Source organism: Nannospalax galili, unplaced genomic scaffold, assembly GCF_000622305.1.
Source record: "Nannospalax galili isolate Female #2095 unplaced genomic scaffold, S.galili_v1.0 scaffold633, whole genome shotgun sequence".
NCBI classification, from domain to species: Eukaryota; Metazoa; Chordata; class Mammalia; order Rodentia; family Spalacidae; genus Nannospalax; species Nannospalax galili.
Window position 1 is genome coordinate 5,580,197 of NW_008336075.1, and position 13,613 is coordinate 5,593,809.

General features: G+C 42.2%; 1 protein-coding gene and 1 pseudogene across 1 annotated transcript in view; one reads left to right on the forward strand and one right to left on the reverse strand.

Annotated features, from left to right (window-relative positions):
- Positions 1 to 13,613, forward strand: part of Clasp1 (cytoplasmic linker associated protein 1) — a 289,328-nt gene that overhangs the window by 121,692 nt on the left and 154,023 nt on the right. The window contains exon 8 of the mRNA XM_029562400.1: positions 2,130 to 2,197. Coding sequence (XP_029418260.1) covers positions 2,130 to 2,197 — 68 coding nt within the window. The remainder of the gene's footprint in view (positions 1 to 2,129; positions 2,198 to 13,613) is intronic.
- LOC103732318 lies at positions 6,200 to 7,254 on the reverse strand (annotated as a pseudogene).

Sequence of the window (13,613 nt, forward strand, 5' to 3'; positions counted from 1 at the left end):
AAAAATATTTATTTTTATTTTATGTGTATGAGTATTTTGCCTGCATGTATGTAGTAAGTATACCACAGGCATGCAATTCATGTAGAGGCTAGTAGAGGGCGTCAGATCCCCTGGAACTGGAGTTATGGACAGTTGTTAACCACCATGTGAGTGCTGGGAACCAAACCAGGGTCCTCTGCAAGAGTAGCCAGGGCTCCTAACTGCTGAGCCATCTCTCCAGCACCAGGACTTAGTCTTTACTTGCTAGTTGTGCTGTGTTTTGCTTTGGAAAGCCTCTTGGAGGTAATGTTATATCCCCTGTCTTTCTCTCATTTTTGGTGTCACCTAGGGTAGAACATTGTGACTGATTAAGCAGTTTTACTTCAGTTTAGATGCCAAGATGAGGTAACCTATGAATAGAGAAGTGTCATGTAGATTTGTTACACTAAAGGTTGTACAGTTACAACATTGCTTCTGGAAGAGTTATTTATAACAGTTTGAATTAAGCATAAGGCCTTTGTAGTATGAGGCTAGTGACTTCTGAAAGCTTTATCCAATAACTGGCAATCTGCTTAGAAAGAAGTAGGAGAAATACGCACTTCTTATGAACATTTAAAAAGTTGTTTACATTTATGTTTTTGTGTGTGTTAGTGTGTTTGCTTACACACAGATGCCATGACATGTATGGAGTTTAGAGGCCAGCTTGCAGGAGTCATTTCCATCTTTCTACCATGTTCCCAGAGATTGAACCCAGGTCATTAGGCTTGGTGGCAAGTGCTTTTACCCACTGAGCCAACTCTGCCCATGAATGTTTTATATAGAAAGTTCCATTATATATAACTAAGAATAGGGGCTCTAGATTCTCCAGTGTGTCCCCACAAAAAGGCATGGAGTTATGATTTCCTTTTTTAAAAAAATTTATTTATTATTTTGATTTTATGTGTATGTGTGTATTGCCTGCATCTATGTAAGTACACCCATGTCGTGCAATGCCCACAGCGGTCAGAAGAGCGCATCAGATCCCCTGGAACTGGAGTTATGGACAGTTGTTAGCCACCTTGTGGGTACTGGGATTCGAACGTGGGTCTTCTACAAGAACATTCAGTGTTTTTGACCTGTTGAGCCATCTCTCCAGCCCCCATGATTTCCTTTTATGCACAGTGAAGTGTTCCTCCTCTTCCTCACTCCTCACAGTACTGGGGTACATGGCCACACCTGGCTTTTTATGTGGGTACTGGGGATTCTAACTTGGAGCCTCATGCTCATATACAAGCACTGTTACTCACTGAGCTAGCTCCCCCCCGCCCCCAGCATTAAATGTGATCTTTTAGATGGAGTCCTTAAACCAGCACTGGAGCCATACTAGGTGCTCAGTTACTGTTGGCTGTTACCCATGTTACTGATTGAGTTACTAGTCTTCTTAAGTGGGTTTGTATCATTTGGGGGTGGGCAGGATGATGGCTACTTTTAATTGTTAATTTGACACAGTCTGGGATCACCTGGAAATAGTTTCCATGAGGGATTGTCTGCTTTGGGTTGGCCTGTCTGTGGGGGATTGTCTGTATTAATTGAGTGGGAAGACCTGCCAGTTGTAGGTGGCACCATTTCCTTGGGTCCTGGACTGAGTATGAGAGTGGAGAAATGAGCTGAGCACTAGCTTGATGATTCATTCCTCTCTGCCCTGGACTGTGACTGACCAGCTGCTTCAAGTTCCCGCAGCCTTGGCATCTCCAGTGTTGGACTGTGAGCTGGAATTATGAGCCAAATAAGCCATTTCTTCCTTCAGTGGCTTCTGTCAGGGTATTTTATCACAGCAACAGGAAACAAAACTAAGGTGGTGAGGAGTACTCAACTTCACATTAGTGTTTGAAAATTATAAACAGTGGTGATGGGGCTGGAGAGATGCTCAGTGATTAAGAGCACTGGCTGCTCTTACAGAGGACTCGCCAGGTTCAGTTCCCAGCACCTACATGGTGGATCATAACCATCTGAAACTCTGGTTTCAGGGGATCTGACACCCTCTTCTGACCTCTTTGGACATTATATGCACATGGTGTATTTGCATACATGCATGAAAAATATTCATATAAATAAAAATAAATTTTAAAACAGTGATGATTAATTTATATGTATTTTCTGTTTTCAAACAGGTTGAATGTCATTTTTACAAAATTTGATGAAGTCCAGAAATCTGGAAACATGATACAGTCTGCAAATGGTGAGCAGGAAAAGCGGTGTCGGTTTCTACCCTTTCTAGTTTCGTGGCAATAAGGCTTAAGCTGCTTCTGAACAGATTTTAGTTACCTCAGTAAGGTTTTCTAGGTCTTAGACTTAACCTTCATTCACCTCCTTTCCCAGGCCAAAAACCAGTTTCACACTGGTTTCTTTCATAGCCCTATATTGAATCCATTCGCCAGGCTGTTTACCTCATCATTGCCACTGTATCAGGCTTTGTGGTTCTTTATGGCTCTCTTGGTGGCATCTGACCAGTACCTGGCGCCTCTCCTCCCCGTATCTACAATCTGTCTTCATTTAGCAACTAGAGTAATCCTTTCAGAATGCACATAAGGTGCTGTTAATCACCCACCTCACATCCACAGCCAGACTGATGTAGCGGCCCTCCAGGCTCTGGGAATGTGGGGCCTACACCCCTGTTCCCATGTCATTCTTCCTGTTCTTTCTGAAAGTTCTCTCTGCTGATGCAAACATTCTGAGCATGCTGATTCCCTCTTCCTGTCCCCTGGTATTATGGCTCCTTCCTTTCACTGTGCTCTTCGTTCCAGAGGTCACCCAGAACATCATGGTCAGGGATCCAAAGGGGCCTCTCCCCTGCCCTGTTTGATACTTCTTAATGGTTTTCACTGTAAAATACTTGTTTATTCATAGGACAGGACCTCTGTGTCATTCCCTTTACTTTTTTGTGTGTTTGTGTGTTACCTTATTCCCACTGAGCTTCAGTGCCTCAGAAAATCCCTGGTATGTGCTAGGTATGTGATAAGTATTGTTCCATGAATCCCAAGGGTCTGGGATGTGAATGGCAGCCTATCATCCCCAGAACCTAGCTGCTTTCACTCTTCTGTGATAATATTTGAGGAAAATTGGATAATTCTTGTGATTCAAAAAGGGGAGGAAAGACAGCAGTGAATTACTATAAGAATGAAAAGCCATCTGAGATGGAGTGGCAACAGGAATTTTTTAAACTGTGGATATCTCATAGCATCATAGATGTTTGATTTTTAAATTTATTTTAAAATTCTGTGTATGTATGCGTGTGCGTGTACGTGTGCTTTCTTGTGTGTGTTTGCAGGCATGTACATGGAATAGTATGTGTAAAGGTCAGAGGACAGCCTCAGGTGTCAGATGTGGGTCCTCACCGAAAGTCAGGTGAAGAGAAGGAGTTTAATTTCACACTAGTGTCTGGAACTGACCCACAGATCATTCTGTAAAAAGAGTCAGCTCCCCACTCAAAATTTGGGGAGGACTTTATAATCATATGTGAGGAAATGCAAGCAAAAGGGAAAACAGCACATACAAGTGATAATTAAGTAAACCAGTACATGTGATAATAAGTAGTTTACAGGTTTATGGTCATAAATAACAGGAATGTGAAAGCTTTGGGGAACAAAGACTTCTGTCCTGCGTCACTGCAGGGTCAGGGGAGAAGACTCTTGTTCACCTCCCCATCTCTATCTCTTGTCCTGCTCCAAAGTTCTTAATTACCATCACATAGCATCCATCTGATATGCTCTTCTGTTTCCATTATAGTTCTACATTCCACTGTACATGCCATTCTCCTGTCCCTGCCTGCCATCTCCACACAGGAGATGGGATTACCCACAGGGTTACCACAGCTGGCTTTTATGTGAGCTCTGGGGATTTGAACTCAGGTCCTCAGGATTATGTAGTAAGCAATTTTCCTGTTGAGCCATCTTCCAACTCCATGTCTGTTTTAGAACTGTTAGGGCATATAGAGCAAAGTCTTTACATTTTGTATAACTTGAGGTTGTGAAAGAATGCTTGCAGGTATCAGGGCAGACTGCATTCCGAGCCTCTGACTCACCCTGTGTGCTCTTGCCATGCTTCTATTGGTATTCCTGAAGAATTCTTCTTTGGACAGTGTGTTTTTTATACAATACCTAAAATGACCTAAATTACTTCTCTTTTAAGGTGTTTTTGTTTTGTTTTGAGACATGTAGCCCAGGATAGTTTTGCATTCACTATGTAGCCAAGGTTGACCTTGAACTGAGTGCTGGGATTATAAGCATGCACTACCATGCTTAGTGATAAGTTACATTCATTAATCTCCCATATTTCTTTCTCATATGATTACAAAACCATAAGCAATATTAAAATGGAAGAAAATGAGTAATATTAATGTAATTTAGCAGTTACCAACAAAACTTATTTTCCTACATTTCCTGTAATTGTATAATTTTTACATAGTTTCAGTCATGGTATAATTTTCACCATTTAAACCCTGTGCTTTTGTATGTTCTTTTATGTACCTTCAAAATTCTGTCATTGGTAGGCTTGGGACCAGAGCTCTGGCATCTGAGTCATGCCCCAGTTTGGAATGGGTTCATGGGGGTCCAGGGGCAGGGCCATCCAGGCAGTTAGCTGCTGGACACACACTTCCACTTTGATGTGTGAATTTGGGTTAATTTGTGTTGTTTCTCAGTGGGGAAATTGTTGGCACTAAGAAAGTGCTGGACAAGAAGCAGCAGTCCTTGGGGCTGGAGAGAGGCTCAGCAATTCAGAACGCCTGCTGTGCTTGCAGCAGAGCTGAATTCCAGTTCCCAGGACCCAGGAAGAGGTTCACAGTCACCGTAACTCTAACTGTAGTTCTGGGGACTCCAACACCCTCTTCTGGTCTCTGGAGTGTCTGCATGCCCATGGTGCACACAGACATGTACGCACATACACATTAAAAAATAGAAATCTTTTTTTAAGAAGCAGTGGTCATGTCAGAAGAGCAAGTTTGTACTGCCACTGTGAGGCAGAATCTGCAATAGAGCCTTTCCTTTTAAAAGCTGTTTTGGAACCAGGCATACTGACTCATACCTACAATTCCAGCACTTAAGAAGCTGAGGAAGATTGCTGTGAATTTGAGTCCAGCCTTAGCTACAGTGTGCAACCCTGTCTCAAAAAAGGGGCTGGAGGCTGGAGAGATGGTTCAGTAGTTAAGAGCATTGGCTACTCTTATAGGGGATCTGGGTTATATTTCCGGCACCCACAAAGCAACTAACAACAGTCTGTTCTAGGGGATCTGACACCCTCTTCTGGCTTCTACAGGCATTGCACACATGTTGTACACTTACCAACAGGCAAAACACTCATACACATAAAAATTTTAAAAGTAATGAATTTTTTTTTGGTCTTTTTGAGACAGGGTCTCCCTGTAGCCCCAGCTTGTCTGAAGCTCACTATGTAGACTAAGCTGGCCTTGAACTCAAGAGATCTGCCTGCCTCTGCCTTCTGACTGCTGGGGCTAAGGGCTTTAGGACAAGTGCCAGTCAGTGAATGAAGTGAGTGTCATGTTCCCCCATGGGAAGTATCTGTGTCAATGAGAAGCTAGCAGGGATTGAAAGTGGGTGAGCTGTCATGTCCTCTCTGCTACTCTTTAGTTTTGCGACCTGGAGCAAGCTTGTGAATTCTTAGGAGGGCTCTGTTTGCTCTCCTGAAAGCACCTTTGTGGAGATGAGCAGGGTGAGATCACAGGTAGAGCTTACACAATGCCTGGATGGAGCTGGTGCTCAAGATGATAGGTTTCCCCCAGGTGCTACACTGGAGACATATATTTATTTTTTACATAAAAAGAACATCATTTGAAAGTGAATACATACTTGTTTTTTAAGAGTTTCAAGTTATTTTGCTGGGTGTGGTGGCGTACACCTTTAGTCTCAGCACTTGGGAGGCAGAGGCAGGTGGATCTCTGTGAGTTCAAGGCCAGCCTGGTATACAGAGTGAGTTCCAGGACAGTTGGGGCTATAGAGAGACCCTGTCTCAAAAAACCCAAAAAACAGAACGAAAAAGAGTTTCAGGTTATTTTGAGGCATGCATTTGAATTTTTTCTCCAAGGGAACTTTTTATTTATACAGGGCCCTAACCACTTCAGTGGTAGGAGGAGTAGGAAAGGTTCCTTTTTCAGTCCAGGAACTTCTGTGATGTGGTTTGTTGTTACCAAACAAACAGGCAAGTGGTAGCATGCTAATGACAATGTTTATTCTCTCTCTGCTAGAACAACCAGGTGAGAGTTAATCTCTGCTTCTGTAATAATCCTGAATTTAGGATTTCTAACTGTGACTACTCCAACTTCTATTTCTGAAGATTTGAAATCAATTGACAGAACAGTAGGCAGGTGTGTAATTACAGTTTCCATTCCATTTAAAATCTCCAGTTAAATTTCTTCTTATGACTCCCTCCCTCCTTCTTTTTTTTTGAGACATGGTCTCCCTGTAGCCCCAGCTGTCCTGGAACTCACTATGTAGACCAGGCTGGCCTTGGACTCACAGAGATCTACCTGCCTCTGCCTCCCGAGTGCTGGGATTAAAGGCGTGCGCCACCACGCCCGGCCTCATTTTCTTTTTTGAGACAGGGTAGCCCTGGCTGGCCTGGAACTTGCTTTGTAGACCAGGCTGACTTGGAACTCACAGAGTTCTACCTGCTTCAACCTCCTGAGTGCTGAGATTAAAGGTGTAGGCCAGCCACCATGCCCTGCCCCTTCAATGTCCCCCCACCCCAAGGAAGCTGGTTGACTTGGTTTGTTAACGCCTGCTGCAGTGGCTTTAACCCCACAGTAGTAATCTACAGGATCATACGTGTACACCGGAGGACTTGTTCTTCAGCTTTACCAGTTAAAACCATAAGACAACCAAGTGGCTTCATTTCTGCATTCTAGGTGTAGACTTGAGAAATATGAGCAATTCTTTTACATAGCTTGTCCACAGGAACCTCATAGCCATGTTTGTATTTCCCAATTAGCTGCCTCTTTGTGTGCCCTATCCCTGGGTTCTGCTCCCAGTGTCATTCCGGTCATCACACAGCCAGTGTTTCCAGTTATCTTGAACAAGTGAGTCACTGTGCTGGAATCCAGTAAATTGTCAGGTACTTTCTGCTATGTGACGCTGCAGTCTTTTCCTCTGACAACTACTGATGTAAGGCCCTCTGGTTGATAGTTTTAAAGGGGCATTCTGCTTGGTAGACTCAGTTCGTAGGCAAGAAAATGGTAATGTGGTAGTCAAAACCAGTGCTGGAACCGTGAGATTGTTGGTGCATCCACTACTTCAAGAACACTCTAACTTTGTGTGTGTGTGTGTGTGTGTGTGTGTGTGTGTGTGTGTGTGTGTACACCCAAGCTGTGGCATTTATATGAAGGTCAGAGGACACCTTTAGGAGTCTGTTCTCTCCTTCCACCCTATGGATCCCCGGGATCAAACGCAGGTTGTCAGGTTTGGTGGGAAGCACCTTTATATGCTGAGCCATCTTGCCAGCCCACATTCTCCATTCTTTGAGTAGTTATTTTCCACCTGGGAGTGGAAGTGCTGGATGGTGTGTAATTCTGTTTAGCTTATTGAGGGTCCACCAAGCTGCTTCTCCAAGTGATGGTTTCATTCACTGCCACCAGCACCTGAAAGATTCACGCCATTAAGCTAACACTTTCCACTTCTTGGTGCTATTTATCCAGGCTGGTAACGGTATGTCTTGTAGTTTTGATTTGCATTTCCCTAATGATTAATGATGTTGAGCCTACCTTGGGAGAAAAAAATCCTTGTTCAAACTCCTTTGCTCATTTTAAAACTGTTATTTTAAGTCTTTGTTATTGAGCTGCTTGAGTTTTTAATCTGCATGTAGTCTTAGCTGATAAAAGATTTGCAAATATCCTGGAGGTCGTCTTCTGTTTTCTTTGGTGGCCTTTTGTACATGAAACACTTCAAAACTTTGATGAAATCCAGTTTATCTATTTTTCTCCTTTGTTACTTACAAACAATAATGCTATTTTGAGTCAGAAATAGAAGCTCTAAATTAGCATTAACTTAGAACAAATTATTTTTCCTTTTTGGGAGACTTTTTTTAACTTTTGGCAGTTTCATCTGTGTGTACTGTGTATTGTGATCATATTTGCCCCCATTGCCTCTCATCCCCATCTCAACTGCTGACCTCCTTCCTAGCTAGTTCCCTTCCTATTTTCATGTCTCTTTTGAGGGCAAGTCTTGAAAATAACGATTACAAACATATTAAAAAAAAACAAAAAACTAGTATATAAGGGTAATACCTTTAAGGAACAGATAGGATTTGCTTTGTGTTGTGTTTCTTGATATGTTCAAAGTCGTGCTCCATGAAATCTATGGACTTCATTCTTTTTTGAGTGTAATATAATTGTGACTGAAATCAGCAATAAAGACATAGTGGGGCAGCAATATAAAATGGGCTTGCTGTCTGAAGTAGATACTTCATCTTTGTATGATTCCTGCTTTTGCTAGGTTACCCAAAGGCGTTCAGCTCTGAGTGGCAGGAATATGGCCATTAAAAATATGTTGCTGTATAGATTTTTTTCTTTTTTTTTTCATCTCCATATAATTAGCAAACCCCTTGAAGCACAAATTACAGTTTTCCCTTCCCTGGGTTTTAAAAAGCAGATTATTTTCTGTGTAAGTTTTTAATCAAGCAGATGTGCTTACCCTCATGGGAGAATTGGATTCTCGGAATGAAAAGGCAGTAATTATGGGCTAGTCAGTGTCCTTTATCCACAGCCATTTAATGATCTCAAATTGTGTTTGATTGAAGTGAGGCTGGGACATAATTTGGTTGGAAAATACAAGTGGTGTTGCGTTTCCTAAGAAAAGCCAACATGTTGATGGGGAAAGAGAAAGTGTCATGTTGATTAACACCATGGAAATTCAATAATTTGTAGCTGAAAGAAAGGACAGACTATTTATTTGCAGATAAATCTACAAAGTAGGTTGGACATACTCTTAAAACTATGATCTCTTATATACAAATGTACCTTGTATCATTTCACTGCCAAGCACAGCCTTCCTTACATTTTTATACTTGAAAATCACTTGCAAAATGTTATCTAATTCAACTTTGATAGCAATGAGAGCTACCTGTAAGCCTGAAAACAAACTACTGACAGAGGAGTTAGGTAAGGTCTGAATTGTTGCCAGGTGTGGCTGGGGACAAAGCATTCATTCAAACGCAAATCTTTGTAAGAAGCCAACCTTCCATTATCCATACAGCCTTTAAAGACAGTGATTCTAAATAAGTGGATCAGGTGCTGATGGGTTCCCACCCCACCCCCTGCTTGTTTAGTAGGCTGTGCATCTCACAGGCTTGGGAAGTTCAGTGTCTTAGGAAAGTGTTTCCATAGTCACAGATATAGGGGTACTGTGCTAAAAGCTGGCACATGTGTTGAGCTGTGCTGAGGAGAAGCCCACCCAAAATAGCTTAGAAGAGTCTGCCTCTTGCCAGCTTCAGTAGCTTAAGCAGCAGGCGGACAGCCTGTGTCATCTGCGTGGAACTAGGATCACTTCTTGTTTTCTTATTTTAACATTCATGTTAGGAAGATTGTGTTTCTTGAGGGAGGAGAGAGTTTGTAAAAACTGTAATAGCTTTAAAGAAGACTCTTACCTGCGTAATGATGGATAGAGACCATCTTTTCCTGTCTCTGCAGTGAAAAACTCAGTGTGATAGTCTAGGCTTTTATTTTGGAGTGAGGCAGCGGTCGTCACTGTGTGGGCCTCTTGCTGAAGGTGTGGGAGGAGAGCTTGCTGATGTCCTTGTGGCTGTGACGAGGACCAGCTTCAGAGCAGGGTTTTTATTTGGTACCAAGACCAGTGACAATATGACAACTGGGAAAGGTAAGCTCTTGGGATGTTCTGGAAAGTGCAATTACTGCTGCGTGATTGGGAAGTCAATAAAGGACTCAAGATATTTTGCAGTCACTTTGTTAACTTAAAACCATGGGTAAAACTGAAGTCATTGCTGTGAATGTTACTCGTATTTAGTCCGGGGAAATATGCAAAGCCTACAGAAACCTGAGCATTAATGCTGACAACCTTCAAATACTGGAATGAGGAAAGAGGGACAGGCAGCAAAGGCTGGCCAGGTTTCTCCAGCTGGTCTTTTTTCAGGTGCTTTTAGTTTTTCCTCTGCTCTTTTATGTTCTCAGGATGTTAGTTATGTGAATAAATCTGTTTTTGCCATAGCAAGGCATTTGTTAATAACCCTAAGCTATCTTCAGAAAGACTCAAATGGCTATTAATTTCCAAGTTTCTCTAACAGCAGATAGAAGGTAAACATGTAGACGTCTCAGTGCTGTAAGGGTGCTGCTCCTACCTGCAAATTGCTGTTTAAGTTTTTTCCTTCCTGTCAGAGTAGGAAGACTGTAAAATGGCAAAGGTTGAAACCACTCGATAAATATTGTTCATAGAACCTTATTGCACATTCTCAGGTTGGGGAGGTTTGCCCAGGCTTGCAGGACCTAGGTGATTTGGAGAGTCCAATGAAAGCCTTTACCTGGCTCAATGCAGTTGTTCATCTAGGGGCAACCTGCTTCCTGTCCTTCTGCCCTAGAGGGTGGTATTCCTAGTAGACCTTTAATCTGTTGTCTCTGCAGGCCATTTCCAAACCCTTTGACTTGAAACAGCTACTACTCACTATGAGAGTGCACAGCAACCTGTGTTCATTTGTCTTCCACTGCCGGGAACCTGGCACCTCTCTAGTCCTTTGGCTCTATGCTAATATTGTAGAGGATCTTTAAGGATGTGTATCTCTATCTTCTTCTAAACACTTGTTTTTGTTACATTTATATATTCATCTATTTGTATGTATGTGGGTGTTCACGTATGTGGATGTTAGAAGACTACTTGCAGGAGTTGGTTTTCTCCTTCCACCACCTGGGTCCTGGGGATCAAACTCAGGTTATCCTGCTTAGCCGCAGGTACCTTTACCCTGCTGAGCCATCTTGTGGCCTTCTGATTTAAATGAAACTTGATTTGGCTGAAATTAAATGCAGGTTTTGCTGAAAATGGCATGTTGGAAGGTACCACATTTCTGCTCATATTTTTATGATGAGAATTTAATGCGTGCCAAGACAATATATATATTTTAAATTTCTTACCTTGTTGTAGTAAGTCTGTTTTCAGGGTTAGCTGCTGTTTAGGAAATCAACACCTGGGTAGGCACATTAAATAATTCATGTTCCAAAGTGACTTTTCTAGGTCCTTTTGAAAAACATGTCACTGATAATAGCAAGTTGTTGTATTGGGGGTTGTTTGTTAAATGAGGAAAAATAATATGATAGTTAGCTGTTTCGTGTTAAAGGTCTGGAAGGAACAGTTGTAAATCTGAATTTAGAATAAAGACTGCACTTCTGCTTAGTGCTCCTTTAGTCAAGGCACTTGTATTCCATAACCAAAGGATGCTTTAGAGGTGTGACACTTCTGTCAGTTGTTTGCTCAGTACATTTGGTGGGGTGGGCCAGGAGATAATCCTCTGGTAAGGGAGATTATTATTATTATCATCATCACCACATGCTGAGTTTAGTTCTAGAAGCAGTTTGGTAATGCTGGAGAAGAGCATGTGGAGAGATGTCCAGGACCTGTGCACCATGTGCAGAAGCTGAGCTCTTTATTGAAGGCCATTTACTTTATGGGAATGAACTGCCCAAATTGAGTGGGTGAGGGAGACTGATATAGGGTGGCCAGCTTGAATTTGAGCAGTTGCAGCTTATCCATTAGAACCATTTCATCAAACAAGGGGTATAAACACAAGTGAACAGTAAGAAAGATGCCATTTCAGAATGGATGATAGTCCTTTAAATGAAACAACTTTAGCTTTATGAGAAATATACCAACTTTCTTTCTTAAAATATATTTCATTTTAAATTATGTGTCTGTGTATATGTACACATGTGAGTACAGGTCCAGAAAGAAGGCACTGGATCCCCTGGAACTGGAGTTAGAAGTGATTGTGACCTGCCTGGCATAGATGCTGGGAACCAAACTCATAACCTCTACAAGAGCAACATGAGCTCTTAACCACTGAGCCATCTCTCCAGCCCAATTCCTTTATTTTTCTCAGTTTCAAACAGACTGGTGTAAGTCATCTTTAAAAACATTGCCAGTCCTCTAGTTAGTTTGGGGGACTGTAGGTCTAGGTAGCTAGATTGTAAGTAGAGAAGGGACTTGGGCTAGAATGAGCAACGTGGGGACTTTGAAATTCTTCAGACCAAGTGAGAACCTAGCTACTGTAGGAACCGTGTGTGACCTGGGCAAGTGGCTTATCTGTCAGCATAACACCCATGAACTAACAGGAGGTGGAAGTTGGACGTTGGTTTTAAAGATTAATTACTTATTTTTTTAATTTTATGTAGTGTGTGGCTATGCACATGTAGGTGCAGTGCCCACAAAGGCCAGGTCCCCTGGAGCAGTTGTGGGTGCTGGGAACTGAACTTGGGTCTTCTATAAGAGCAACAAGTGCTCTTTACTGTTGAACCATCTCCTTAGTCCCTAGATCTTGGTTTTAAATGATATGGTTTGTATTTCTGTGTCAGTACAGAAAACACATAAAAAAACAAGATACAGAATCAGTTGTACAAGGAGACCTCTGGAAAGAGATTGCCACCTAGTCTGCAGGTCCTGATTCAAAATGCAGTTTGCATTTTGGAGTAGAGATGGGCCTGCTATGAGAGGATTGAGATTTATTGGACTGCCAGTCTTTGTTTTAATTACCATCTTATTTCTCTCTCTCTTCATGGAGAAGCATGGTTCTTTGCCACTAGCTGAGCATGTTCCTGAGAATGAGATCACTGGAGCAGAGATGGGGGCTCGAAGGATTGTGTGCACAAAGAGGAAGTGGCTCATGGTGTAATCACTGCTAAGTACCATGGACGTTCTGATAGGAGGCCATCCCCAAGTTTGGCTCTGAGTTTTCCAGCTCACTTGCCTTTGTGCTTGCTTAGTAGCTGCCAAGAAGAATTAGGTCAGAAGGGCTGCAGCAATAATTAGAATGACAGTTCCCTATGAGTGCAAGTGGCATCTGATCTCTGCAGGGGTTTGGGCTCTGCAAGTTACTGAGTACAATGGCCCTTTGGGGCAAGCTCAAAGGTAAAATAAATACTCTGGTGTGAAGGAGAGATAAACATGTAATCATTGAAAGGATACATGGTGATTCTTGTTACTATGACTTTTTACAGATTATCTTAGTTAGGTGTTGATCTTCTGTTGTCAATTCACGGAAATGAACTTTTAATTTTTAGTGATCCACATAAAACTTTGCTTATGTCCCTTAATGTTGCTTAAATTCTTCCCCCTTTCTATAAGATATTAAAACTTTAAGTCACATTATGCTCAGTCAAAGGTGTACTGTTGAGCTGGGGAGATGGCTCAGTATAAAGCACAAAGTTGTCCAAGTGTGAGGACCTGAGTTTGGATCCCCAGAACCTGTACAATGGGGGCACCCATTTAAAAAGTGGGGCATGGGAGCTGGCCAGTGAGCCCCAGGTTCAGTGAGAGATCGTGTCTCAAAAATAAATAGGAGCTAGAGAGATGGCTCAGTGGTTAAGAGCACTCATTGCTCTTGTAGAGGACTTGGGCTCAATACCCAGCACCCACATGGCAGCTAACAGCCAT